Raw genomic sequence first — 27,936 nt, forward strand, 5'->3', positions numbered from 1 at the left:
AGGTCCTTTACGCTGACAATTAATCCAGTCATTCTAGTCATCTCTCCTCCTTCCTGGCTTTTGTTCTTAATGGTCCTGAATGTGTCCACCAGAGGGAGCCACCTGATAAATCAGGCCTTTTGTTCTTAATGGTCCTGAATGTGTCCACCAGAGGGAGCCACCTGATAAATCAGGCCTTTTGTTCTTAATTGGTCCTGAATGTGTCCACCAGAGGGAGCCACCTGATAAATCAGGCCTTTTGTTCTCAATGGTCCTGAATGTGTGATCCACTAGAGGGCGCCACCTGATAAATCCATGTCAGGCCTTTTGTTCTTAATGGTCCTGAATGTGTGATCCACTAGAGGGCGCCACCTGATAAATCCATGTCAGGCCTTTTGGCTCCTCCACATTCCCTTTCTACCTTTTTATGATTCATAATTTTTTTCACGTGCAAAATATAAACAAAACCAAAATGCAGTCAAAATAAAAACATTTATTTCATCTTCAAGTCTATGGTTTTATCTCCAATATTGACAAATGAATAAAATAGATGATGTAGAAAACATTAAAGTAATGTCTATCATGACGTTACAGCACAAATTAAACCTGAGGGAAATGGATCACCGCAGGCCCTGGATGAATACAGCAAGGAAGAATGACAGAGCAGACAGGCCAGTTCTGAAAAATAACAGCCTTTATTTTCTAACAGTGGTATTAACAGGTGACCTGCTCTCATGGTTCTGAATGTGGGGAATCATTAAAGTACAAAGTAAACATGGTCTGTCTGTTAAAAACATATTAATCAAATAAACAACCATAACAATAGCAAAATAACGTAACCAACACTCATTGCATGATCAGCCAGATTATAAATAGTCATTTTATCTTCATTCTGCAGGATAATTGCTGTGACACACACAGAGAGAGAGAGACAGAGAGACAGAGAGAGAGAGAGAGAGAGAGAGAGAGAGAGAGAGAGACAGAGAGAGAGACAGAGAGAGAGACAGAGAGAGAGACAGAGACAGAGAGAGAGACAGAGAGAGAGACAGAGAGCTGGTTGGAGCTGGTTGGAGGACAATAACTATGTTACTGTGTCAATACAATGTTTGAGGTTTCTGTGTTACCCCTCTCTCTGTGTTACCCCTCTCTCTGTGTTACCCTCCAGCATCCTGCTGCTGTAAACATGAAAACACAAGGCTGTATCACAAAGCAGGATCAATGGGTCAGGCAACACACGTTCCTACACGATCAGAAATATCTTTCCAACATTAAGACTTGAAATGGGCATGCTATAACTGACTTGACAGTCCCAACAACTCTTAGATTTTTAAATGAGCCAGACAATCAAGAGCTGCGGTTCTAATCATTAATCCAAACAGTTGCGTTTTGCAACGAAAACAACATTTTCTATTCGACAAGTTCAGGTAGGTCCCGCCCAGTTTCATTAGCTTCCGTTACGGTTTTTAATAGTGAACTAATGAATACACCCCGGCTGTAGGCCTATCTGTTAGTGATCCTGCTATGATACAGCCCTCAAGTGGACACTCACTGATTTACACAGAAAGACCACAGCTCTGTATGTCACGAGTCTATGTTCAGAATGCAGCAAATGGTAAAACAAACATTTTGAAACATGCAATTAGAAAGCTCATTTGTTTCAAAAACGTTTTCTCCAGTTTTATGCCGAATGAACACAGAGAGACAGCTGGGGGAAGAGCTATAGGGATGGGTTCAAGTCCATTTGAAATAAATTGACTAAATAAATAAAATGACTTTGACACTGATTTTGATAGGTAGTCTACTGCTTCACAGACCCAGAAAAATCCCCACCATGAGCAGTCATAAAATAATATTAAATACAAAGTAGTTACTGTGTTAAGATTCAGGCATTGCTTTGTCTTTAACTGGAAGAGATTCTGAATATTGTCTGGTTTGAGCGCTGTACTGTATCAATTAGAAGAGATTCTGAATATTGTCTGGTTTGAGCGCTGTACTGTATACATTAGAAGAGATTCTGAATATTGTCTGGTTTGAGCGCTGTACTGTATACATTAGAAGAGATTCTGAATATTGTCTGGTTTGAGCGCTGTACTGTATACATTAGAAGAGATTCTGAATATTGTCTGGTTTGAGCGCTGTACTGTATCAATTAGAAGAGATTCTGAATATTGTCTGGTTTGAGCGCTGTACTGTATACATTAGAAGAGATAAATATGGTGATCGCTCTATGGGAATAATCACAGTACATCCTATATGGCAATATATTCCCTATTTAGTGCACTACTTTTTGACAGGTCCCTATGAGATCTGGTCCAAAATAGTGCACTATATAAGGAATAATGTGCTATTTTGGCATGCACTCAGAGACTCCCATGTACACATGAAAATATAAAAAGGGGTTAAATACAGTAGGGGGTGCTAGCATCCCACACATTTAATAGAACAGAATAACAAGATACACCTACGGACATACAGTTATTTAAAAATACATTTCAATATGATTGAAATCACATTGTCAACAACCAGGAGTGGGAATCCAGTGATTTCTGAAGACTATAGATTCCTAGAATGTTACTAATAGGATCTCTATGCCTATAGCCATCTAATGCTCACACTCTGAACCTCAAAGCCCTGCACAGAGCAGACACTCTGGAGACTTGGGGAAACCCATTCTGATTTCAGCATCAGTTTTGTGATACGGGGATGGAGGATTTTAAATACATTCTATTAAATAACATTTTGTGACAGTCACATTACCTCTCCACTCAGTTTTAATCAGACTACACAGAGGACAGGACAGAGCTCAAGGAGGCAATGATACAACAACGGAGTGAACAAAGAAACAGACAGAGACGGGTAGAAAAATGGATAAGATAAGAGGCAGGATAAGAGGCAGGATAAGAGGCAGGATAAGAGGCAGGTTAAGAGGCAGGATAAGAGGCAGGATAAGAGGCAGGATAAGAGGCAGGATAAGAGGCAGGTTAAGAGGCAGGATAAGAGGCAGGTTAAGAGGCAGGTTAAGAGGCAGGATAAGAGGCAGGATAAGAGGCAGGATAAGAGGCAGGATAAGAGGCAGGATAAGAGGCAGGATAAGAGGCAGGATAAGAGGCAGGATAAGAGGCAGGATAAGAGGCAGGTTAAGAGGCAGGATAAGAGGCAGGATAAGAGGCAGGATAAGAGGCAGGATAAGAGGCAGGATAAGAGGCAGGATAAGAGGCAGGATAAGAGGCAGGATAAGAGGCAGGATAAGAGGCAGGATAAGAGGCAGGATAAGAGGCAGGATAAGAGGCAGGTTAAGAGGCAGGATAAGAGGCAGGATAAGAGACAGGATAAGAGGCAGGTTAAGAGGCAGGATAAGAGGCAGGATAAGAGGCAGGATAAGCGAATAAACTACCAAGCCCCTCCCCCCTCCCTCTTTCTGGGTGATTGACTTAGAGAGAAAAGATGAATGTCAAAACTTCCACTATGATTAAAGTTAAAACTGGTGTACATTCTAATGGAATAATATTTAATAACAATCCCTCTGAGTATGGAACCTGCCAGTCTCTCCTAAAGGAATGCGAAGGGGCAACGTTCTAAGCCTTGAGGGTTCTATGTGCTCTATGATAATAGGGACTTCTAGGCAGTATTACTATTGGTGCACAGTATCATTTATTTACAAGAGGGCAGCCTTATTTACACATCTAAAACCCTGCCAGGCATAACAACAGCGTACAGTTTGACAACCGAGACAAGGTTTTGTCGTAGACGAGCAGGTCATGACCACTGTTGTATTTCCTACAGACTTCTATCCAAAAGGCTATAAACTACAGACCATAAATAACGGCTCCATAAGTGCAGTGGTTTGTTGGGTAAACCATGTGATTGTTTTTGCGATATTGAACGTTAAAATCTGAGCACCTTTTCCAGGAATTTAGGTAGTTTTTGGCAAATAATGTGACTTAATAAACTCTAAACACACAAACACTAGATAATATATTACAAAGTCATTTCCCCAATTCTTCCCAGGGACCCAATCAAAGACGATATAATACAGCAAGCAGGAGGAGGGTGTAGGGGGAGTCACCTTTGACCCTTGACCTCTAACCCCAGAAATGAATGACGGCAGGCACTTGAATGTCGTGGCTTCCTGTTTGTTTGTTTGAACTAGTCTGGTGAGTTGATAGTCCTCCCACAAGGTTGCGTGCTCCGGATGTAAGTTGTATCTAAGTACAGATCTAGGATCAGCTTACCCCCAGATCCTAACCTAAACCATTAGGGGATGAAATACAAAACTGGCCCTAGATCAATGTCTACATGCAACTTCTTCCTCACAGTTCAGTAAGAGAAGGAGGCGGGACTAGCAATGACTTCACCCTCGTCCCCTCAGGACTCCATCTCGTCTCCATCGAATGGCAGGGGCTCGAAACTGCAAACCTCCTCATACGTCAACCCTGGAGACAAGAGAATCAGAGGTCAGTAGACTTGTACAGCACCGAGTTAAAGAAGAGTATTTTGTTATGGCCACCTACTTTTCCACTCCTCTATCTCCAGCTCTCTGCTCTCGAAGCTCTGGTCGTATGGCTCGGACTCTGGCTCATCGTCAGGGTCATGGTACTGGGAGAAGTAGGGGTGGGCCAGGGCCTCGGACGCTGTGATTCGCGTATCAGTGTCCAGAACCAGCATCTTCTCTAACAGATCCACCGCTAGTGGCAGAGAAGGGGGTGGGTGGGACAAAGGGAAAGGGATTGTAAACAGAGTGCGTCTGATTAGACAGTGTGAGTGACTGCGTCTGATTAGACTGTGTGAGGGAGTGCGTCTGATTAGACAGTGTGAGTGACTGCGTCTGATTAGACAGTGTGAGTGACTGCGTCTGATTAGACAGTGTGAGTGACTGCGTCTGATTAGACAGTGTGAGTGACTGCGTCTGATTAGACGGTGTGAGGGAGTGCGTCTGATTAGACAGTGTGAGTGAGTGCGTCTGATTAGACAGTGTGAGGGAGTGCGTCTGATTAGACAGTGTGAGGGAGTGCGTCTGATTAGACAGTGTGAGTGACTGCGTCTGATTAGACAGTGTGAGTGACTGCGTCTGATTAGACAGTGTGAGGGAGTGCGTCTGATTAGACAGTGGGAGGGAGTGCGTCTGATTAGACAGTGTGAGGGAGTGCGTCTGATTAGACAGTGGGAGGGAGTGCGTCTGATTAGACAGTGTGAGGGAGTGCGTCTGATTAGACAGTGGGAGGGAGTGCGTCTGATTAGACAGTGTGAGGGAGTGCGTCTGATTAGACAGTGGGAGGGAGTGCGTCTGATTAGACAGTGGGAGGGAGTGCGTCTGATTAGACAGTGGGAGGGAGTGCGTCTGATTAGACAGTGGGAGGGAGTGCGTCTGATTAGACAGTGGGAGGGAGTGCGTCTGATTAGACAGTGGGAGGGAGTGCGTCTGATTAGACAGTGTGAGGGAGTGCGTCTGATTAGACAGTGGGAGGGAGTGCGTCTGATTAGACAGTGGGAGGGAGTGCGTCTGATTAGACAGTGGGAGGGAGTGCGTCTGATTAGACAGTGGGAGGGAGTGCGTCTGATTAGACAGTGGGAGGGAGTGCGTCTGATTAGACAGTGGGAGGGAGTGCGTCTGATTAGACAGTGGGATTAGACAGTGGGAGGGAGTGCGTCTGATTAGTGGGAGGGAGTGCAGTGGGAGGGAGTGCGTCTGATTAGACAGTGGGAGTGGGACAGTGGAAGGGAGTGCGTCTGATTAGACAGTGGGAGGGAGTGCGTCTGATTAGACAGTGGGAGGGAGTGCGTCTGATTAGACGGTGTGAGGGAGTGCGTCTGATTAGACAGTGGGAGGGAGTGCGTCTGATTAGACAGTGTGAGGGAGTGCGTCTGATTAGACAGTGTGAGTGACTGCGTCTGATTAGACAGTGTGAGTGACTGCGTCTGATTAGAGGGAGTGACTGCGTCTGATTAGACGGTGTGAGGGAGTGCATCTGATTAGACAGTGGGAGGGAGTGCGTCTGATTAGACAGTGTGAGGGAGTGCGTCTGATTGATTACAGTGTGAGGGAGTGCGTCTGATTAGACAGTGGGAGGCGTCTGATTAGACAGTGGGAGGGAGTGCATTAGACAGTGGGAGGGAGTGCGTCTGATTAGACAGTGGGAGGGAGTTAGCGTCTGATTAGACAGTGGGAGGGAGTGCGTCTGATTAGACAGTGTGAGGGAGTGCGTCTGATTAGACAGTGGGAGGGAGTGCGTCTGATTAGACAGTGTGAGGGAGTGCGTCTGATTAGACAGTGGGAGGGAGTGGGAGGGAGTGCGTCTGATTAGACAGTGGGAGGGAGTGCGTCTGATTAGACAGTGTGAGTGAGTTCTGATTAGACAGTGGAGTGGAGTGCGTCTGATTGATTAGACAGTGGGAGGGAGTGCGTCTGATTAGACAGTGGAGGGAGTGTGATTAGACCGTGTGAGGAGTGCGTCTGATTAGACAGTGGGAGGGAGTGCGTCTGATTAGACAGTGGGAGGGAGTGCGTCTGATTAGACAGTGGGAGGGAGAGGACAGAGTGCGTCTGATTAGACAGTGTGAGGGAGTGCGTCTGATTAGACAGTGGGAGGGAGTGCGTCTGATTAGACAGTGGGAGGGAGTGCGTCTGATTAGACAGTGTGAGGGAGTGCGTCTGATTAGACAGTGGGAGGGAGTGCGTCTGATTAGACCGTGGGAGGGAGTGCGTCTGATTAGACAGTGGGAGGGAGTGCGTCTGATTAGACAGTGTGAGGAGTGCGTCTGATTAGACCGTGTGAGGGAGTGCGTCTGATTAGACCGTGTGAGGGAGTGCGTCTGATTAGACAGTGGGAGGGAGTGTGTCTGATTAGACAGTGTGAGTGAGTGTGTCTGATTAGACAGTGGGAGGGAGTGCGTCTGATTAGACCGTGTGAGGGAGTGCGTCTGATTAGACCGTGTGAGGGAGTGCGTCTGATTAGACCGTGTGAGGGAGTGCGTCTGATTAGACAGTGGGAGGGAGTGTGTCTGATTAGACAGTGTGAGTGAGTGTGTCTGATTAGACAGTGGGAGGGAGTGCGTCTGATTAGACCGTGTGAGGGAGTGCGTCTGATTAGACAGTGGGAGGGAGTGCGTCTGATTAGACCGTGTGAGGGAGTGTGAACATTCCACTAGACAGACAGACAACCTTCTTTCTTACTGGGTAATATCAAAAGATGGACAGTATAAATGAAATGCTGTGTGTTAAACAGTGTGTATGTGTGTACATATATTACACTACACAGACTAGCCCATTATTACCTAGTGGGTTAGCGCCAACAAAAACATCAGCAAAGTTCCTCTTGAGCATCTGGGGAAGGGAGTTGATGTAGTTTCTGGCCTGTCAAAGATACACACATAGCGGCTCAAAAACACACTGGATAGAGAACACAGAATTGACTTCAACACTTCCCACTGTTTCTGAAATCACGTGATCCCCACAGGACGGCTGTGAAGAAAGCTTTCTGTACACTTAGGGCCAAAACTTGATCAGAATGCGTAAATCATGCAATGATGCCAATGGGAGGAGGACGTGTCAGTTACGGGCACAGTGGATGTACGGGTAACTGCCAAAATAAAGGAAACACTTGATGTAAACAAAGGGATAAAAAGTATATTGAAAGCAGGTGCTTCCACGCAGGTGTGGTTCCTGAGTTAATTAAGCAATTAATATCCCATCATGCTTAGGGTCATCTATCAAAAAATAAATCACCTAATCATATTTAATGAAATGTTTATCCATGTTAAATTCTTATACCACATTTCCAAACTTTTTAGGAGATCATGTCAACAACTTCCTTGTTTTTATACTTTTGGAGATTTTACTTTTTGGAACTTTGTGCTCCATTCTGCCTGACTGCTGCCTCAAACAGTCACTGCTCAAAATGATAAGTGCATCTTCTCTTTGGGCATGCTTGGAATCCAATAATATATGCATGGACTATCATTTTTCTGGGCAGGTATGCATATTGAAGTATCAACTCAACCTTAAATAGCTTTACTGATAAAAAAACAAACAAACTGAGATCTCAGTGACTTTAAAATGGGGGTCTCAAAGGAGCACAGGGGGGTTTAAAGGGTGTGTGTGTGTGTGCGTCTCAGTCATCAGATCTCAACCCAATTGAACACTAATAGAAGATTCTGGAAGCAGCACCTGAGACAGCGTTTTCCACCACCATCAACAAAACACCAAATTCTGGAATTTCTTGTGGAAGAATGGTGTCACATCCCTCCAATAGAGTTCCAGACACTTGTAGAATATATATAAAGGTGCATTGATGCTGTTCTGGCTCGTGGTGAGCCGACGCCCTATTAAGACACTTTATGTTGGCGTTTCCTTTATTTTTTGACAGTTACCAGGAATTAGGGCTTTCTGGGAAATGGTGAGATTACATCAGAGACAAAAGGCAGACTTGTGCAGAGAGAGGGTGGGAAGAGCTCTGCAGAGTGGAACAATTCTAGGGGAATATTGTCATCAAACAAAAAATAGCAAGGTTGATTGGCTTTCAGAGGGAAAAGGGCTTGGTTGATGACTCCATTTCTGTCTCTGACTGGGTTCCGTGGACAGAGAGCAATATCAAATCAAAGTTTGTCACATGACAGAATACAACAGGTGTAAACCATACAGTGAAATGCTTACGTACAAGCCCTTCCTCAACAATAAAGAGTTCAAGATCAAAAGGTGAGAAACAATCTATTTTATCTTAAAGACATGCTACGAAGGTTTTTTTTTCTTAAACATCCCACATTGGTCTGGATGTGTCAATGTGCAGTTCACACAAACATAATCTATGAGCAGAATTACTGACTTACCTCAATTAGCCACGAAATCCCTAGTTTGAAAGAGAGTGTTTTCTGGAATCTCTGCGTTATTATTTCCACCCACATGGGCCAGCCCCCTAGCAATTAGTTTCAACCAATGAGCTTCAGCCCCTCGCCATCTGAGCGACAGCTAGCAAGACGCACACGCAGCAGAGTGAGAGAGGGCATTGACGTGGTGCACATACAGTGTCTATAGAAAATATACACCCCTTTTAACTTTTTTCACATTTTGTTGAGTTGCAAAGTGGGATTGAAATATATTTAATTGCAATTATTTTGTCATTGAGCTACAGTACACAAAATACTCCGAGTCAAAGTGAAAGAAAATACTACACACTTTTACAAATTAAATAACTAAAATATAGTTTTGTTTAGACAAGAAAATAAACAGGCACCAGCAAAATCCTACAGCAAATCTTCAGTCTGCTTTACACCAGACATGGGGAGATGAATTTACCAGGACAATAACCTACAACACAAAGACAAATCTACACTGGAGTTGCTTACCAAGAAGACAGTGAATGTTCCTGAGTGGCCAAGTTACAGTTTTGAATTAAATCTGCTTGAGAATCTATGGCAAGACATGAAGAATTTTGAAAAGAATAACAGGCAAATATTGCACAATCCAGGTGTGCAAAGCTCTTATGAAACTCCCAAGAGTACTTATCTAACCAAGGTATAATAGAATTTTAATTTTCATTCACCTTTATTTAACTTTTTAAAATCTATTTTTCTTCCACTTTGACAAGAGTATTTTGTGTAGATTGTTTACAAAAAAATTACAATTAAATACATTTTCATCCCACTAAGTAAGACAATAAAATGCCCCAAGGGGGGGGATGTAGACTTTCTATGGGCACTGTATCGGCACATATGTGACGTAGTACGCAATTTCCGGGGACCACGTTTGCCCCGTGAGCTTTCAGAACTACTGGCTAAAAAGTATACAAAAGTACTGGAGAATCTCTTTAAAAAAGGAAACAACATGGGACTTGTGGGAAGCTGCAGCCTGGATGAAGTGGATGGACCTGGGAAGGCCTGCTGCAGCCTGGATGAAGTGGAGGGACCTGGGAAGGCCTGCTGCAGCCTGGATGAAGTGGAGGGACCTGGGAAGGCCTGCTGCAGCCTGGATGAAGTGGAGGGACCTGGGAAGGCCTGCTGCAGCCTGGATGAAGTGGAGGGACCTGGGAAGGCCTGCTGCAGCCTGGATGAAGTGGAGGGACCTGGGAAGGCCTGCTGCAGCCTGGATGAAGTGGAGGGACCTGGGAAGGCCTGCTGCAGCCTGGATGAAGTGGAGGGACCTGGGAAGGCCTGCTGCAGCCTGGATGAAGTGGAGGGACCTGGGAAGGCCTGCTGCAGCCTGGATGAAGGTGGAGGGACCTGGGAAGGCCTGCTGCAGCCTGGATGAAGTGGAGGGACCTGGGAAGGCCTGCTGCAGCCTGGATGAAGTGGAGGGACCTGGGAAGGCCTGCTGCAGCCTGTATGAAGTGGAGGGACCTGGGAAGGCCTGCTGCAGCCTGTGAAGTGGAGGGACCTGGGAAGTGGCCTGTAGGGACCTGGGAAGGCCTGCTGCAGCCTGGATGAAGTGGAGGGACCTGGGAAGGCCTGCTGCAGCCTGGATGAAGTGGAGGGACCTGGGAAGGCCTGCTGCAGCCTGGATGAAGTGGAGGGACCTGGGAAGGCCTGCTGCAGCCTGTATGAAGTAGAGGGACCTGGGAAGGCCTGCTGCAGCCTGGATGAAGTGGAGAGACCTGGGAAGGCCTGCTGCAGCCTGTATGAAGTGGAGGGACCTGGGAAGGCCTGCTGCAGCCTGTATGAAGTGGAGGGACCTGGGAAGGACATGTCGTAGTGCCTCACCTCGTGGCTGGGCATCTGGCTAATGAGACAGGCCGGGGGCGTTCCTGTCAGCCTCATGATCTGCTGCAGCTGGTTTATATCTTTCAGGCTCAGGGTCAAGGGTCACACACCATTCTGTCACACAGGTCAAAGTGTCCCTAAACTACAGTTGAAGTCAGAGGTTTACATACACTTAGGTTGGAGTCATTAAAAAAAACTCATTTTTCAACCACTCCACAAATATCTTGTTAACAAACTATAATTATGGCAAGTCGGTTAGGACATCTACTTTGTGCATGACACAAGTCATTTTTCCAACAATTGTTTACAGACATATTATTTCACTTATATTTCACTGTGTCACAATTCCAGTGGATCAGAAGTTTACATACACTAAGTTGACTGTGCCTTTAAACATCTTGGAAAATTCCAGAATATGATGTCATGGCTTTAGAAGCTTCTGATAGGCTAATTGACATAATTTGAGTCAATTGGAGGTGGATGTATTTCAAGGCCTACCTTCAAACTCAGTGCCTCTTTGCTTGACATCATGGGAAAATCTAAAGAAATCAGCCAAGACCTCAGAAAATAAATTGTAGACCTCCACAAGTCTGGTTCATCCTTGGGAGCAATTTCCAAACTCCTGAAGGTACCACGTTCATCTGTACAAACAATAGTACGCAAGTATAAACACCATGGGACCACGCAGCCGTCATACCGCTCAGGAAGGAGATGAGTTCTGTCTTTTAGAGATGAATGCACTTTGGTGTGAAAAGTGCAAATCAATCCCAGAGCAACAGCAAAGGACCCTGTGAAGATGCTGGAGGAAACAAGTACAAAAGTGTATATATCCACAGTAAAACCAGTCCTATATCGACATAACATGAAAAGCCGCTGAGCAAGGAAGAAGCCACTGCTCCAAAACCGGCATAAAAAAGCCAGACTACGGTTTGCAACTGCACATGGAGACAAAGATCGTACTTTTTGGAGAAATTTCCTCTGGTCTGATGAAACAAAAATAGAACTGTTTGGCCATAACAACCATCGTTATGTTTGGAGGAAAAAGGGGGAGGCTTGCAAGCCCAAGAACACCATCCCAACCGTGAAGCACGGGGGCGGAGGCATCATGTTGTGGGGGCGGAGGCATCATGTTGTGGGGGCGGAGGCATCATGTTGTGGGGGCGGAGGCATCATGTTGTGGGGGCGGAGGCATCATGTTGTGGGGGCAAGCCATCATGTTGAACACCATCCCATGTTGTGGGGCGGAGTGAGCATCATGTTGTGGGGCGGAGGCATCATGTTGTGGGGCGGAGGCATCATGTTGTGGGGCGGAGGCATCATGTTGTGGGGGCGGAGGCATCATGTTGTGGGGGCGGAGGCATCATGTTGTGGGGGCGGAGGCATCATGTTGTGGGGGCGGAGGCATCATGTTGTGGGGGCGGAGGCATCATGTTGTAGGGGCGGAGGCATCATGTTGTGGGGGCGGAGGCATCATGTTGTGGGGGCGGAGGCATCATGTTGTGGGGGCGGAGGCATCATGTTGTGGGGATGCTTTGCTGCAGGAGGGACTAGATAAGTGTTTCCCAACTCTGATCCTCCAGGACCCCCCACTTCACAAAATAGATGGCATCATGAGGGAGGAAAATCACGTGGATATATTGAAGCAACATCTCAAGACATCAGTCAGGAAGTTAAAGCTTGGTCGCAAATGGGTTTCCAAATGGACAATGACCCCAAGCACACTTCCAAAGTTGTGGCAAAATGGCTTTTAGAACAACAAAGCCCTGACCTCAATCCTATAGAACATTTGTGGGCAGAACTGAAAAAGTGTGTGCGAGCAAGGAGGCCTACTAACCTGACTCAGTTACACCAGCTCTGTCAGGAGGAATGGGCCAAAATTCACCCAACTTATTGTGGGAAGCTTGTGGAAGGCTACCTGAAATGTTTGACCCAAGTTAAACAATTTACAGGCAATGCTACCAAATACTAATTGAGTGTATTTAAACTTCTGACCCACTGGGAATGTGACGAAATAAATAAAAGCTGAAATAAATAACTACTATTATTCTGACATTTCACATTCTTCAAATAAAGTGGTGATCCTAACTGACCTAAGACAGGGAATGTTTACTAGGATTAAATGTCAGGAATTGTGAAAAACTGAGTTTAAATGTATTTGGCTAAGGAGCATGTAAACTTCCGACTTCAACTGTAAATACTGAATAAATGTTTTCCTATTTTTGTGTGTGTGAGTGTGGGTTGATGGCGGGGTAGAGAATAAGATGAGGCGATGAGAGTAAATATAGGGAGAGGAGGGAGGGGGGTAGAGAGGACTGAGAGCCATGCGGTGCTATTGAATAGAGACAACATGCTTTTAGATCACAGCCAGCAGAGAAACATGTCAGAGGAACACAGAAACATGTCAGAGGAACAGAGAAACATGTCAGAGGAACAGAGAAACATGTCAGAGAAACAGAGAAACATGTCAGAGGAACAGAGAAACATGTCAGAGGAACAGAGAAACATGTCAGAGGAACAGAGAAACATGTCAGAGGAACAGAGAAACATGTCAGAGGAACAGAGAAACATGTCAGAGGAACAGAGAAACATGTCAGAGGAACAGAGAAACATGTCAGAGGAACAGAGAAACATGTCAGAGGAACAGAGAAACATGTCAGAGGAACAGAGAAACATGTCAGAGGAACAGAGAAACATGTCAGAGGAACAGAGAAACATGTCAGAGGAACAGAGAAACATGTCAGAGGAACAGAGAAACATGTCAGAGGAACAGAGAAACATGTCAGAGGAACAGAGAAACATGTCAGAGGAACAGAGAAACATGTCAGAGGAACAGAGAAACATGTCAGAGGAACAGAGTTTCATGTCAGAGGAAGGTTCAGTTGAATCTCTGTTTCACCGTGGAACAGAGCCTCTCCTTGTAACATCTCTGTTTCAGAGGGTATGAGGTGCCTCTCCTTGTATCTCTGTTTCACCGTGGGTATGAGGTTCCTCTCCTTGTACATCTCTGTTTCACCGTGGGTATGAGGTTCCTCTCCTTGTATCTCTGTTTCACCGTGGGTATGAGGTTCCTCTCCTTGTATCTCTGTTTCACCGTGGGTATGAGGTTCCTCTCCTTGTATCTCTGTTTCACCGTGGGTATGAGGTGCCTCTCCTTGTATCTCTGTTTCACCGTGGTATGAGGTGCCTCTCCTTGTATCTCTGTTTCACCGTGGGTATGAGGTGCCTCTCCTTGTATCTCTGTTTCACCGTGGGTATGAGATTCCTCTCCTTGCATCTCTGTTTCACCGTGGGTATGAGGTGCCTCTCCTTGTATCATCTCTGTTTCACCGTGGGTATGAGGTGCCTCTCCTTGTATCTCTGTTTCACCGTGGGTATGAGGTGCCTCTCCTTGTATCTCTGTTTCACCGTGGGTATGAGGTTCCTCTCCTTGTTGCATCTCTGTTTCACCGTGGGTATGAGGTGCCTCTCCTTGTATACATCTCTGTTTCACCGTGGGTATGAGGTGCCTCTCCTTGTATCTCTGTTTCACCGTGGGTATGAGGTTCCTCTCCTTGTATACATCTCTGTTTCACCGTGGGTATGAGGTTCCTCTCCTTGTATCTCTGTTTCACCGTGGGTATGAGGTGCCTCTCCTTGTATCTCTGTTTCACCGTGGGTATGAGGTTCCTCTCCTTGTATCTCTGTTTCACCGTGGGTATGAGGTTCCTCTCCTTGTATCTCTGTTTCACCGTGGGTATGAGGTGCCTCTCCTTGTATCTCTGTTTCACCGTGGGTATGAGGTGCCTCTCCTTGTATCTCTGTTTCACCGTGGGTATGAGGTGCCTCTCCTTGTATCTCTGTTTCACCGTGGGTATGAGGTTCCTCTCCTTGTATCTCTGTTTCACCGTGGGTATGAGGTTCCTCTCCTTGTATCTCTGTTTCACCGTGGGTATGAGGTTCCTCTCCTTGTATCTCTGTTTCACCGTGGGTATGAGGTGCCTCTCCTTGTATCTCTGTTTCACCGTGGGTATGAGGTGCCTCTCCTTGTATGCATCTCTGTTTCGACGCCAAACATGCCGATGCTCTATCTGACCAAAACTTTACATTTTGGTCTCATCTGACGCACCTTCTTCCAGTCATAAGTTAAATGAGGTTTGGCAAACTCCAAGTTCCTGTGCCTGTGTCTTGGGGTCAGAAAGGGGTTTCTTCTAGCAGCCCTTCCAAAGAGCCTGTGAAGGTAGCGTCTGAATGGTTCTTCTTGAAACCCGGTGTCCCTAAGACCCCACCAAGGTCTGCAAATCTTCCAGTGATTCTTGTGGATTTTGTTGCTTCTCTCACGATCCTCCTCCCTATCCTGGGGGGCAAAATGCATGTGTCCTCTACCCGTGAGGTTTTCCATATCTTTAGAATTTGTAAATAATTCCCCTGACAGTTCTCAGTGGAATATTCAATTGTTTGTGGATCTTCTTGTAGCCATGACCAGATTTATGAAGGTCTACGACCATCTTTCTCTTTTCAACTGCCAGTTCTTTTGTTTTCTTCATGGTTTTGGACGACAAAGGGATATTGCATGTGTGTTCTAGTTTTTATACCCAAGTGAAACAGGAAGTGATGTAATGGCTCAATATAGTTCCTTAAAGACTTCATGGTTTAATTTTGGTAGATGTTATTTACAATAATCTTTAAGGGTGCCATTAATTGTGAAACCTTGATTGAGAGGACATTGACTTTGAATTAAATTAATAAATTATTTTGGTTGGTTCCATTGAAACATGAATAAAGTACAGTATTTTTCACATGTTGGAATTTTGAGTCTCTATAATCATATTGTTTATATTTTTTAAGGACTGTTTGTGCATTGCCAGTCAGGGGTGCCAGTAATTGTGTAGGCCCATGAACTGTCGGCCCATAAACATGTATATGTATATATAGGCCCATTAAAATGTACACATACTTCCTATCTTGTTTTAGATGTTCAAGAGTGGGCTGATTTTTTCTCTCTCTATTTTTTTACCCCCTTTTTCGATCTTGTTTCATCGTTGCAACTTTCCAACGGACTCGGGAGACGAAGATCGAGTCATGCGTCCTCCAAAACATGACCCGCCTGACCCGGAAGCCAACCGCACCAATGTGTCGGAGGAAACACCATTCAACTGACGACCAAGGATCAGCCTGCAGGCACAAGGCCCACCACAAGGAGTCGCTATGAGCCAAGTAAAGCCACCCCCACCCGGCCAAACCCTCCCACGCTGGGCCAATTGTACGCCGCCCTATGGGGCTCCCGATCACGGCCGGTTGTGATATAGCCCCGGTTCGAACCCGGGTCTGTAGTGACACCTCTAGCACTGCAATGCCCCCAAAAATCGTATTTTCCCCCAAATAATCATTTCCCAAACAAACAAAACAATGAAACCTCCCCCCATATTGATCGCGGGCAAGATCCATATGTTACCCACCCTTGATGTAGGGGTTAGGGGTCAATATTGAATTTGTCCATTAGAACTTTTCTCCGTCACCATGACGACAGTGAAAGGATACGGTCGGTGCCGGGGAATAACGCCCGTCCAGTGAGCAGCTCTGCCATGATGCAGCCGACTGACCAGATGTCCACTACAACAACAAAAACATTGTTACCATCCATTCATGTAGTTGTCGGTTTTCTTGTGTGTGTGTGTGTGTGTGTGTGTGTGTGTACTAGATGAGTATGTACCAGGTGTGTGTTGTATCTGTCATGTTGTAGTGATAGTTAGTATATCATTACCTGACATGTAGTAGTGATAGTTAGTATATCATTACCTGTCATGTTGTAGTGCATCCAGTTCAACATGATCTCGGGGGCGCGGTACCACCTGGTCGCTACATAACCAGTCATCTCATCATCAGTGTGTCGCGCCAAACCAAAGTCCAGGATCTGACGGATAAATGAAGAGATAGGGGTGTGTGTGTGTGTTGTATATGCGTGGGTGTATGTGAAGATAGGGTTAGCTTTAAACAAACTCCACAGCAGATTAAATCCTATGCTTCTAACCTCGTGTGTGTGGGTGGAGTGTATTAAAGCCACTCTAATAATAATGAACACACAGTACTGTAAACAGTACTATCCAACAAGAACTATTACTGCTGGTACAAATTGTGTTATTACATGATTTCTGTTGCTGATCTGAATGTTGGCGACTGTCAGGTGTTTAATTATTATTATATATATATTTTTAAAGACAACTACAGTAACATATTGCTTTCTAGCTGGAGAAGAGGAGCTGATCAGAGCAGATGCTATATCTTAATTTGTCCCTGCTTCTCACAGCACCAAGATAATTCTGCAGCAACAGGAAATGTGAATTATTATGTGGATTATAATTAATGGCCATTGTTGAAGAGGTTGATACATTTTTCGTTAGGGATAATCAAGCCTGACATTTTAAACCTTTCATACACTACAACAGAGTGATCAGATTAAGACAGCAGATCTATAGGCACTAAGCAGGGTACAGTAGGCCAATAGTTTATTTTTTTTATTTTTACCTTGAGCTCACAGTCCTCATTCACTGCCAGATTACTCGGCTTCAAATCCTGTGGAGAGAGGGAGGGAGGGAGAAGAGAGAGAGAGAGGGAGGGAGAGAGAGGGAGGGAGAGAGGGAGGGAGGGAGGGAGGGAGGGAGGGAGGGAGAAGAGAGAGAGAGAGGGAGGGAGAAGAGAGAGAGAGAGGGAGGGAGAAGAGAGAGAGGGAGGGAGGGAGAAGAGAGAGGGGGAGGGAGGGAGAAGAGAGAGAGGGAGAAGAGAGAGAGGGAGAAGGAGGGAGGGAGAGAGAAGGGAGGGAGGAGAAGAGGGAGGGAGGGAGGGAGGGAGGGAGAAGAGGGAGGGAGGGAGAGAGAGAGAGGGAGGGAGAGAGAGAGAGAGGGAGGGAGAAGAGAGAGAGAGGGAGGGAGAAGAGAGAGAGAGGGAGGGAGAAGAGAGAGAGAGAGAGAGGGAGAAGAGAGAGAGGGAGAAGAGAGAGAGGGAGAAGAGAGAAGAGGGAGGGAGAAGAGAGAAGAGGGAGGGAGAAGAGAGAGAGGGAGGGAGGGAGAAGAGAGAGAGGGAGGGAGAAGAGAGAGAGAGAGGGAGGGAGAAGAGAGGGAGGGAGGGAGAAGAGAGAGAGAGGGAGGGAGGGAGAAGAGAGAGAGAGGGGAGGGAGAAGAGAGAGAGGGAGAAGAGAGAGAGGGAGAAGAGAGAGAGGGAGGGAGAAGAGAGAGAGAGGGAGGGAGAAGAGAGAGAGAGGGAGGGAGAAGAGAGAGAGGGGGGGAGGGAGAAGAGAGAGAGGGAGGGAGGGAGAAGAGAGAGAGGAGAGAGAGAGAGGGAGAAGAGAGAGAGGGGGGGAGGGAGAAGAGAGAGAGAGGGAGAAGAGAGAGAGAGGGAGAAGAGAGAGAGAGGGAGAAGAGAGAGAGAGGGAGAAGAGAGAGAGAGGGAGAAGAGAGAGAGAGGGAGAAGAGAGAGAGAGGGAGAAGAGAGAGAGGGGGAGAAGAGAGAGAGAGGGAGAAGAGAGAGAGGGGGAGAAGAGAGAGAGGGGGAGAAGAGAGAGAGGGAGGGAGAAGAGAGAGCGAGGGAGGGAGAAGAGAGAGCGAGGGAGGGAGAAGAGAGAGAGGGAGGGAGAAGAGAGAGAGGGAGGGAGAAGAGAGAGAGGGAGGGAGGGAGAAGAGAGAGAGGGAGGGAGGGAGAAGAGAGAGAGGGAGGGAGGGAGAAGAGAGAATAGAGGGAGGGAGGAGATGGAGAGAGAGAGAGGGACGGAGGGTAGAATAAGGAAGGTATTGAGTAATATTCCCACCCTCCACCCCATGCAAGCATCTTGATTTAAATATGAAATGTAAATATGATGTAACTTACTCTGTGGATGATGTCTGCTGAATGGATATACTGCAAAACAAAACAACAATTAAGAACACTGCATACCTACGGAACCGTTACCTACTGCAGCTATGGAAAAACACAGACCAGACAGACAGACAGACAGACAAACAAGACAGACAGGACAGACAGACAAACAAACAAGACAGACAGGACAGACAGGACAGACAGGACAGAAAGACAGACAAACAGACAAGACAGACAGGACAGACAGGACAGACAGGACAGACAGGACAGACAGGACAGACAGACCTTGAGACCCCTGAGGATCTGGTATATGAGGAATTGCACATGGTCGTCTGTCAGCTTCTGACACTTCACTATGTTGTTGAGGTCCGCCCCCATCAGGTGGGTCACCAGGTAACTACCAATCAAAAAAGAAAATGAAAAAAAAAGGAAGACAAGTTGTCACCATGGCAACACAACAAGAGAGAGTATGAAAGAGAGAGAGCAGGTCTCCTTTGCCAGCACTACGAATTTCAAGCCATAAACACTGCTAAAAGCTTTACATATCCTTTAGGGTGATCCAGGGAGAGCGTTGTGTGTGTGTGTGTTTTTTATTTTACCTTTATTTAACCAGGCAAGTCAGTTAAGAACAAATTCTTATTTTCAATGACGGCCTAGGAACAGTGGGTTAACTGCCTGTTCAGGGGCAGAATGACAGATTTGTACCTTGTCAGCTCAGGGGTTTTAACTTGCAGCCTTCCGGTTACTAGTCCAACGCTCTAACCACTAGGCTACCCTGCCGCTACCCTGTGTGTGTGTGTGTGTGTGTGTGTGTGTGTGTGTGTGTGTGTGTGTGTGTGTGATATGAAGTGAAGGATATTGCGTCAGTATTCTGCACACACACTGGCAGCCATGGAGAAAGTGGAATGGTTGTTACCATGGAAATAAGGAATAATGTGTGGATGTGGTAATCCTGCATGTTCCTTAGTGAGATGAACCACACAACAAACCATACGAAATAAAGATCTGCATAAATGGGTTTGTTTAAATAAACCATTATATTCCACATGCATGTGTGTGTGTGTGTGTGTGTGTGTGCATCCGCGCATGCGTTCTGCTAGGCAATTCAAACTCCACGTGCTATACGAACTGCCAGAGAGAGAGGGGGGGTAGAAGGAGAGAAAGAAAGTGATTACTCACACGTCGTTGAATTCCTCTAGGCTGGTGGCAGGCGTGAACACATCCAACAGACCAATCACCTAACAGCAAAGGTCAAAAGGTTACACAACATTCTACACACAACAGACACGACTCACACTGGAGATAAAGGTCACACAAGAAAAAAATATTGCCCGTGTCTGAATAACCGTACTGGCGTTCTAAATTCCAAGCAGACCACCATAGTCCCTGTGCCCAAAGAAGCGAAGGTAACCTGCCTGGTGCTTTGATAGGTGCTTTGATAGGCTGGTCATGGCTCACATCAACAGCATCCTCCCGGACACCCTAGACACACTCTAATACGCATACCACCCCAACAGATCCACAGATGACGCAATCTCAATCGTACTCCATACTGCCCTTTCCCATCTGGACAAGAGGAACACCCATGTGAGAATGCTTTTCATTGACTACAGCTCAGTGTTCAACACCATAATGCCCATGAAGCACATCACTAAGCAAAGGACCCTGGGACTAAACACTTCCCTCTGCAACTGGATCCTGGACTTCCTGACGGGCCGCCCCCAGGTGGTAAGAGTAGGCAACAACACGTCTGCCACACTGATCCTTAACACTGGAGCCCCTTAGGGGTGTGCACTTAGTCCCCTCCTGTATTCCCTGTTCACCCACGACTGCATGGCCAAACGACTCCAACACCATCATTAAGTTTGACGACACAGCTGTGGTAGGTCTGATCACCGACAAAGATGAGACGGCCTATAGAGAGGAGGTCAGAGAAGTGTGGTGCCAGGACAACAACCTCTCTCAAAGTGAGCAAGACAAAGGAGCTGATCGTGGACTACAGGTAAAGGCAGGCTGAACAGGTCCCATTAACATCGATGGGGCTGTTAGTGGAGCTGATCGTGGACTACAGGTAAAGGCAGGCTGAACAGGCCCCCATTAACATCGATGGGGCTGTTAGTGGAGCTGATCGTGGACTACAGGTAAAGGCAGGCTGAACAGGCCCCCATTAACATCGATGGGGCTGTTAGTGGAGCTGATCGTGGACTACAGGTAAAGGCAGGCTGAACAGGCCCCCATTAACATCGACTACAGGGCTTAACATTGTTAGTGGAGCTGATCGTGGACTACAGGTAAAGGCAGGCTGAACAGGCCCCCATTAACATTGACGGGCTGTTAGTGGAGCTGATCGTGGACTACAGGTAAAGGCAGGCTGAACAGGCCCCCATTAACATCGACGGGGCTGTTAGTGGAGCTGATCGTGGACTACAGGTAAAGGCAGGCTGAACAGGCCCCCATTAACATTGACGGGGCTGTTAGTGGAGCTGATCGTGGACTACAGGTAAAGGCAGGCCGAACAGGCCCCCATTAACATCGATGGGGCTGTTAGTGGAGCTGATCGTGGACTACAGGTAAAGGCAGGCTGAACAGGCCCCCATTAACATCGATGGGGCTGTTAGTGGAGCTGATCGTGGACTACAGGTAAAGGCAGGCTGAACAGGCCCCCATTAACATCGATGGGGCTGTTAGTGGAGCTGATCGTGGACTACAGGTAAAGGCAGGCTGAACAGGTCCCATTAACATCGATGGGGCTGTTAGTGGAGCTGATCGTGGACTACAGGTAAAGGCAGGCTGAACAGGCCCCCATTAACATCGATGGGGCTGTTAGTGGAGCTGATCGTGGACTACAGGTAAAGGCAGGCTGAACAGGCCCCCATTAACATTGACGGGGCTGTTAGTGGAGCTGATCGTGGACTACAGGTAAAGGCAGGCTGAACAGGCCCCCATTAACATCGATGGGGCTGTTAGTGGAGCTGATCGTGGACTACAGGTAAAGGCAGGCCGAACAGGCCCCATTAACATCGATGGGGCTGTTAGTGGAGCTGATCGTGGACTACAGGTAAAGGCAGGCTGAACAGGCCCCCATTAACATCGACGGGGCTGTTAGTGGAGCTGATCGTGGACTACAGGTAAAGGCAGGCTGAACAGGTCCCATTAACATCGACGGGGCTGTTAGTGGAGCTGATCGTGGACTACAGGTAAAGGCAGGCCGAACAGGCCCCATTAACATCGATGGGGCTGTTAGTGGAGCTGATCGTGGACTACAGGTAAAGGCAGGCTGAACAGGCCCCCATTAACATCGACGGGGCTGTTAGTGGAGCTGATCGTGGACTACAGGTAAAGGCAGGCTGAACAGGTCCCATTAACATCGACGGGGCTGTTAGTGGAGCGGGGAGAGTTTCAAGTGCCTTGGTGTCCAACATCACCAGTGAACTAACATCACCAGTGAACTAACATGACCAGTGAACTAACATGACCAGTGAACTAACATGACCAGTGAACTAACATGACCAGTGAACTAACATGACCAGTGAACTAACATAACCAGTGAACTAACATGACCAGTGAACTAACATGACCAGTGAACTAACATAACAAAAATTCTATAGTGAAAACATCACCTAATGGACATGATGAAATCAGTGAACTAACATGACCAGTGAACTAACAAAACATAACCAGTGAACTAACATGACCAGTGAACTAACATGACCAGTGAACTAACATGACCAGTGAACTAACATGACCAGTGAACTAACATGACCAGTGAACTAACATGACCAGTGAACTAACATGACCAGTGAACTAACATGACCAGTGAACTAACATGACCAGTGAACTAACATGACCAGTGAACTAACATGACCAGTGAACTAACATCACCAGTGAACTAACATGACCAGTGAACTAACATCACCAGTGAACTAACATGACCAGTGAACTAACATGACCAGTGAACTAACATCACCAGTGAACTAACATGACCAGTGAACTAACATCACCAGTGAACTAACATCACCAGTGAACTAACATGGTCCAAACATACCAAGACAGTTGTGAAGAGGACAGTCGTGAAGAGGACAGTCGTGAAGAGGACACGTCAAAACCTTTTCCCTCTCAGGAGACTGAAAAGATTTGGCATGGGTCCCCAGATCCTCAAAAGGTCCTACAGCTGCAACATTGAGAGCATCCTGCCCGGTTGCATCACTGCCTTTAGATTTGTTTAACACTTTTATGGTTACTACTTGATTCCATATGTGTTATTTCATAGTTTTGATGTCTTCACTATTAATTCTACAATGTAGAAATAGTCCAAATAAATTTAAAAACCCTTGAATGAATAGGTGTGTCCAAACTTTTTACTGGTTCTGTATATTTTAGACTGCTTGTCGGATCTTGGTCGACCAACAGCCTATCGACCAGTTGACTAAATGGGGTCAGCCCTAAGGACGATTATCACACCGTATGTAACTTTAGTAAGTAGTAGGCAAGACCGATTCGGACATGGCCATTGACACTGACACAAAACAAACATGTGGTCTTTTTTCAATTGCTAAAAACCCTTCAGGGTGAATGAGGCAATGTGCAGAGTGCACAAATAGAGGGGATGGTTTCCAACGTGGTCTCTCAAGGAAAACAAGCAACGTCATGGTGAGACTGTGCTACCACCCGGTGTCCTTGAAATGATCTATCACTTTGTTTTAACTGACAACATCACGTTTCATTTAAACAAAGATGATGGATTTTAGACTCCAGTAACGTGGGGTTGTTCTCAAAGTTCTGGAACAGCCTACACCACCGTTCTCCTCTCCTCACAAGGCAGAACATCCAATCAAATGTTATCGTAGGTGCAGCGAAATTCTTGCGTTTCTAGCTCCAACAGTGCAGTAACACCTAGCAATACCTAGCAACACCTAGCAATACACACAACAGAACGAAATAGCAGAACGAGCAATGTCAGGAATATAAAACAGTATGTGGACACCCCTTCAAATGAGTGGCTATTTCAGCCACAACCTTTGCTGACAAGCACACAACCATACAATCTCCATAGACAAAAATTGGCAGAAGAATGGCCTTATGGAAGAGCTCAGTTACTTTCAAACCGCCTCTGGAAGCATCGTCAGCACAATAACTGTTTGTCGGGAACATCATGAAATGGGTTTCCATGGCTGAGCCTAAAATCACCATGCACAATGCCAAGCGTCGGCTGGAGTGGGGTTAAGCTCACCGCCATTGGACTCTGGAGCAATGGAAACGCTTTCTCTGGAGTGATGAATCACGCTTCACCCTCTGGCAGTCCGACCGACAAATCTGTGTTTGGTGGATGCCAGGAGAACGCTACCTTCTCGCATGCATAGTGCCAACTGTAAAGTTTGGTGGAGGAGGAATAATGGTCTGGGGCTGGTTTTCATGGTTCGAGCTAGGCCTCAGTTCCAGTGAAGGGAAATTTTACGCTACAACATACAATGACATTCTAGACGATTCTGTGCTTCCAACTTTGTGGCAACAGTTTGGGGAAGGCCCTTTCCTGTTTCAGCATGACAATGCCCCCGTTCACAGAGCGAGGTCCATAAAGAAATGGTTTGTCAAGATCTGTGTGGAAGAACTTGACTGACCTGCACAGAGCCCTGACCTCAACCCCATCGAACACCTTTGGGATTAATTGTAACGCAGACTGCGAGCCAGGCCTAATCACCCAACATCAGTGCCCGACCTCACTCAGCAATGTTCCAACATCTAGTAGAAAGCCTTCCCAGAAGAGTGGAGGCTGTTATAGCAGAAAAAGGAGGGACCAACTCCATATTGATGTTCATGATTTTGGAGAGCAGGTTACATAGTTTTGGCCATGTATATAAACGAAATATAAACAAATAAATATAAAGGCAACATGTAAAGTGTTGGTTCCATGTTTCATGACCTGAAATAAATTATCACAGAAATGTTCCATACGCACAAAAAATGTATTTCTCTCAAATTCTGGGAACAAATTTGTTTACATTCCCTGACAGGTGTGGCATATCAAGAAGCTGATTAAACAGCATGATCCTTACACAGGTGCACTTTGTGCTGGGGACAATAAAAAGGCCACTCTAAAATGCACAGTTTTGTCACACTAAACAATGCCACAGACACCTCAGGTTTTGAGCGATCGTGTAATTGGCATGCTGACTGTATGAATGTCCACCAGTGTTGTTGCCAGAGAATTGAATGTTCACTTTCTATCATAAGCCACCTCTGTCATTTTTTAAAATTTGGTGGTACGTCCAACCTGCCTTACAACCGCAGATCACGTGTGACCACTCTAGCCAGGGACCTCCACATCCTGCTTCTTCACTTGCTGGATCATCTGAGACGAGCCACCCGGATAGCTGATGCAAATAAAGAGTATTTCTGTCTGTAATAAAGCCCTTTTGTGGGGAAAAACAAATTCTGATTGGCTGTGCCTGTCTCTCCAGTGGGTGGGCCTATGTACTCTCACTCTCCTATGCACCACCCATGGCTGGGTACCTGCCCAGTCATGTGAAATCTATAGGTTAGAGGCTAATGAATTTATTTCAATTTTCTGATTTCCTTATATGAACTGTAACTTAGTACAATTGTTGAATATACATGTTTGTTCAGTATAGTATTAGTGTGTGTAGATTTTAATCTAAAATTGATTAAATTAGTGTTCCTCATCAATCTACACACAATAACCCATGATGATACATTTCAGAACCTGTTTTGGGTTATGAAAAATGAAAAACAGAAATACCTTACTTATATAAATATTCAGACCCTTTGCTATGAGACTCAAAATTGAGCTCAGGTGCCTCCTGTTTCCATTGATCGTCCTTGAGATGTTTCTACATCTTGTTTGGAGTCCACCTGTGGTAAATTAAATTGATTGGACATGATTTGATAAGGCACGCACCTGTCTATAAGGTCCCACAGTTGTCAGTGCATGTCAGAGCAAAAACCAAGCCATGAGGTTGAAGGAATTGTCCATAGAGCTACGAGATAAGAGTGTGTCGAGGCACAGATCTGGGGAAGGGTACCAAAACATTTCTGCAGGATTGAAGGTCCCAAAGAACACAGTGGCCTCCATCATTCTTAAATGGAAGAAGTTTGGAACCACCAAGACTCTTCCTAGAGCTGGCCGCCTGGCCAAACTGAGCAATCTGGGGAGAAGGGCCTTGGTCCGGGAGGTGACCCGATGACAGATCTCCAGAATGCCTCTGTGGAGATGGGAGAACCTTCCAGAAGGACAACCATCTCTGCAGCACTTCACCAGTCAGGCCTTTATGATAAGAGTGGGCAGGCGGAAGCCACTCCTCAGTAAAAGGCACATGACAGGCCGCTTGGAGTTTGCCAAAAGGCACCTAAAGACTCTCAGATCATAAGAAACAATATTCTCTGGTCTGATGAAACCAAGATTGAACTTTCGCCTGAATGCCAAGTCTCAAGTCTCAATGTCTGGAAGAAAGCTGGCACCATCCCTATGTTGAAGCATGGTGGTGGCAGCATCATGCTGTGGGGATGTTTTTCAGCAGCAGGGCCTGGGAGACTAGTCTGGATCGAGGGAAAGATTAACAGAGCAAAGTACTGAGAGATCCTTGATAAAAACCTGCTCCAGAGTGCTCAGGACCGTAGACTGGGGTGAAGGTTCACCTTCCAACAGGACAACAACCCTAAGTACACAGCCAAGAAAAATGCAGGAGAAGCTTCGGGACAAGTATCTGAATGTCCTTGAGTGGCCCAGCCAGAGAGACTTGAACCCAATCAAATATCTCTGGAGACCTGAAAATAGCTGGGCAGCGAGGCTCCCCAGCCAACCTGACAGAGCTTGAGAGGATCTGCAGAGAAAAATGAGAGAAACTCCCCAAATACAGGTGTGCCAAGCTTGTAGCGTCATGAAGACTCAAGGCTCTAATCGCTGCCAAACGTGCTTCAACAAAGTACTGAGTAAAGGGTCTGTATAATGATGTATTATGGGGTATTGTGTGTAGATTGATAAGGGATAAAAAATGATTTAATCCATTCTACAATAAGGCTGTAATGTAACAAAATGTGGAAAAAGTCAAGGGGTCTGAATACTTTCTGAATGCACTGTGTGTGTGTGTGTAAATATATATATACACAGTGCCTTGCGAAAGTATTCGGCCCCCTTGAACTTTGCGAACTTTTGCCACATTTCAGGCTTCAATCATAAAGATATAAAACTGTATTTTTTTGTGAAGAATCAACAACAAGTGGGACACAATCATGAAGTGGAACGACATTTATTGGATATTTCAAACTTTTTTAACAGCCCCTTTACTTTCAGTGCAGCAAACTCTCTCCAGAAGTTCAGTGAGGATCTCTGAATGATCCAATGTTGACCCAAATGACTCTCCGTATAAATGCACCTGCACTGTGATAGTCTCAGAGGTCCGTTAAAAGCGCAGAGAGCATCATGAAGAACAAGGAACACACCAGGCAGGTCCGAGATACTGTTGTGAAGAAGTTTAAAGCCGGAATTGTATACAAAAAGATTTCCCAAGTTTTAAACATCCCAAGGAGCACTGTGCAAGCGATAATATTGAAATGGAAGGAGTATCAGACCACTGCAAATCTACCAAGACCTGGCCATCCCTCTAAACTTTCAGCTCATACAAGGAGAAGACTGATCAGAGATGCAGCCAAGAGGCCCATGATCACTCTGGATGAACTGCAGAGATCTACAGCTGAGGTGGGACACTCTGTCCATAGGACAACAATCAGTCGTATATTGCACAAATCTGGCCTTTATGGAAGAGTGGCAAGAAGAAAGCCATTTCTTAAAGATATCCATAAAAAGTGTTGTTTAAAGTTTGCCACAAGCCACCTGGGGAAGACACCAAACATGTGGAAGAAGGTGCTCTGGTCAGATGAAACCAAAATTGAACTTTTTGGCAACAATGCAAAACGTTATGTTTGGCGTAAAAGCAACACAGCTCATCACCCTGAACACACCATCCCCACTGTCAAACATGGTGGTGGCAGCATCATGGTTTGGGCCTGCTTTTATTCAGCAGGGACAGGGAAGATGGTTAAAATTGATGGGAAGATGGATGGAGCCAAATACAGGACTATTCTGGAAGAAAACCTGATGGAGTCTGCAAAAGACCTGAGACTGGGACGGAGATTTGTCTTCCAACAAGACAATGATCCAAAACATAAAGCAAAATCTACAATGGAATGGTTCAAAAATAAACATATCCAGGTGTTAGAATGGCCAAGTCAAAGTCCAGACCTGAATCCAATCGAGAATCTGTGGAAAGAACTGAAAACTGCTGTTCACAAATGCTCTCCATCCAACCTCACTGAGCACTGAGCTTCTAGATGGTAGCGGGATGAAGAAGCTGTGGCTCAAGAGGCTGAGGTCCTTGATGATCTTCTAGATGGTAGCGGGATGAACAAGCTGTGGCTCGAGAGGCTGAG

At 46.0% G+C, this 27,936-nt stretch overlaps 1 protein-coding gene and 3 long non-coding RNA genes across 43 annotated transcripts in view; 2 read left to right on the plus strand and 2 right to left on the minus strand.

The window, feature by feature from the left end:
• Positions 1 to 2,743: 2,743 nt before the first annotated feature.
• LOC127932106 (uncharacterized) lies at positions 2,744 to 3,486 on the plus strand. Of its 13 annotated transcripts, none has more exons than XR_008144054.1 (4): positions 2,744 to 2,899; positions 2,936 to 3,115; positions 3,152 to 3,319; positions 3,356 to 3,476. It is a non-coding gene; the product is annotated as an uncharacterized LOC127932106 (long non-coding RNA). The 13 variants fall into 13 exon arrangements; XR_008144059.1 differs by having other exon boundaries at positions 3,164 to 3,319; XR_008144060.1 differs by having other exon boundaries at positions 3,176 to 3,319.
• Positions 3,487 to 3,607: 121 nt separating this feature from the next.
• LOC118389610 (mitogen-activated protein kinase 14A-like) overlaps positions 3,608 to 27,936 on the minus strand; it is a 45,138-nt gene continuing 20,809 nt past the window's right edge. The window contains exons 3-12 of the mRNA XM_052526476.1: positions 19,672 to 19,730; positions 18,778 to 18,889; positions 18,505 to 18,534; positions 17,170 to 17,217; positions 16,444 to 16,558; positions 16,186 to 16,257; positions 10,669 to 10,748; positions 7,252 to 7,330; positions 4,491 to 4,664; positions 3,608 to 4,412 (exon numbers count right to left, since the gene is read on the minus strand). Of these exons, the coding sequence (XP_052382436.1) occupies positions 4,345 to 4,412; positions 4,491 to 4,664; positions 7,252 to 7,330; positions 10,669 to 10,748; positions 16,186 to 16,257; positions 16,444 to 16,558; positions 17,170 to 17,217; positions 18,505 to 18,534; positions 18,778 to 18,889; positions 19,672 to 19,730 (837 nt within the window). The 3' untranslated portion in view covers positions 3,608 to 4,344. The remainder of the gene's footprint in view (positions 4,413 to 4,490; positions 4,665 to 7,251; positions 7,331 to 10,668; positions 10,749 to 16,185; positions 16,258 to 16,443; positions 16,559 to 17,169; positions 17,218 to 18,504; positions 18,535 to 18,777; positions 18,890 to 19,671; positions 19,731 to 27,936) is intronic.
• On the minus strand, positions 9,879 to 10,659 carry LOC127932107 (uncharacterized). 2 transcript variants are annotated; one of them, XR_008144064.1, is made up of 3 exons: positions 10,563 to 10,659; positions 10,368 to 10,445; positions 9,879 to 10,151 (listed from the first exon to the last, which is right to left on the minus strand). It is a non-coding gene; the product is annotated as an uncharacterized LOC127932107 (long non-coding RNA). The 2 variants fall into 2 exon arrangements; XR_008144063.1 differs by lacking the exon at positions 10,563 to 10,659 and having other exon boundaries at positions 10,368 to 10,508.
• On the plus strand, positions 13,608 to 16,166 carry LOC127932108 (uncharacterized). 27 transcript variants are annotated; one of them, XR_008144067.1, is made up of 4 exons: positions 13,676 to 13,810; positions 13,849 to 13,965; positions 14,128 to 14,209; positions 14,253 to 16,166. It is a non-coding gene; the product is annotated as an uncharacterized LOC127932108 (long non-coding RNA). The 27 variants fall into 27 exon arrangements; XR_008144080.1 differs by having other exon boundaries at positions 14,292 to 16,166; XR_008144081.1 differs by having other exon boundaries at positions 13,849 to 13,887.

This window comes from Oncorhynchus keta, chromosome 10, assembly GCF_023373465.1.
Source record: "Oncorhynchus keta strain PuntledgeMale-10-30-2019 chromosome 10, Oket_V2, whole genome shotgun sequence".
In the NCBI taxonomy this organism is placed as follows: Eukaryota; Metazoa; Chordata; class Actinopteri; order Salmoniformes; family Salmonidae; genus Oncorhynchus; species Oncorhynchus keta.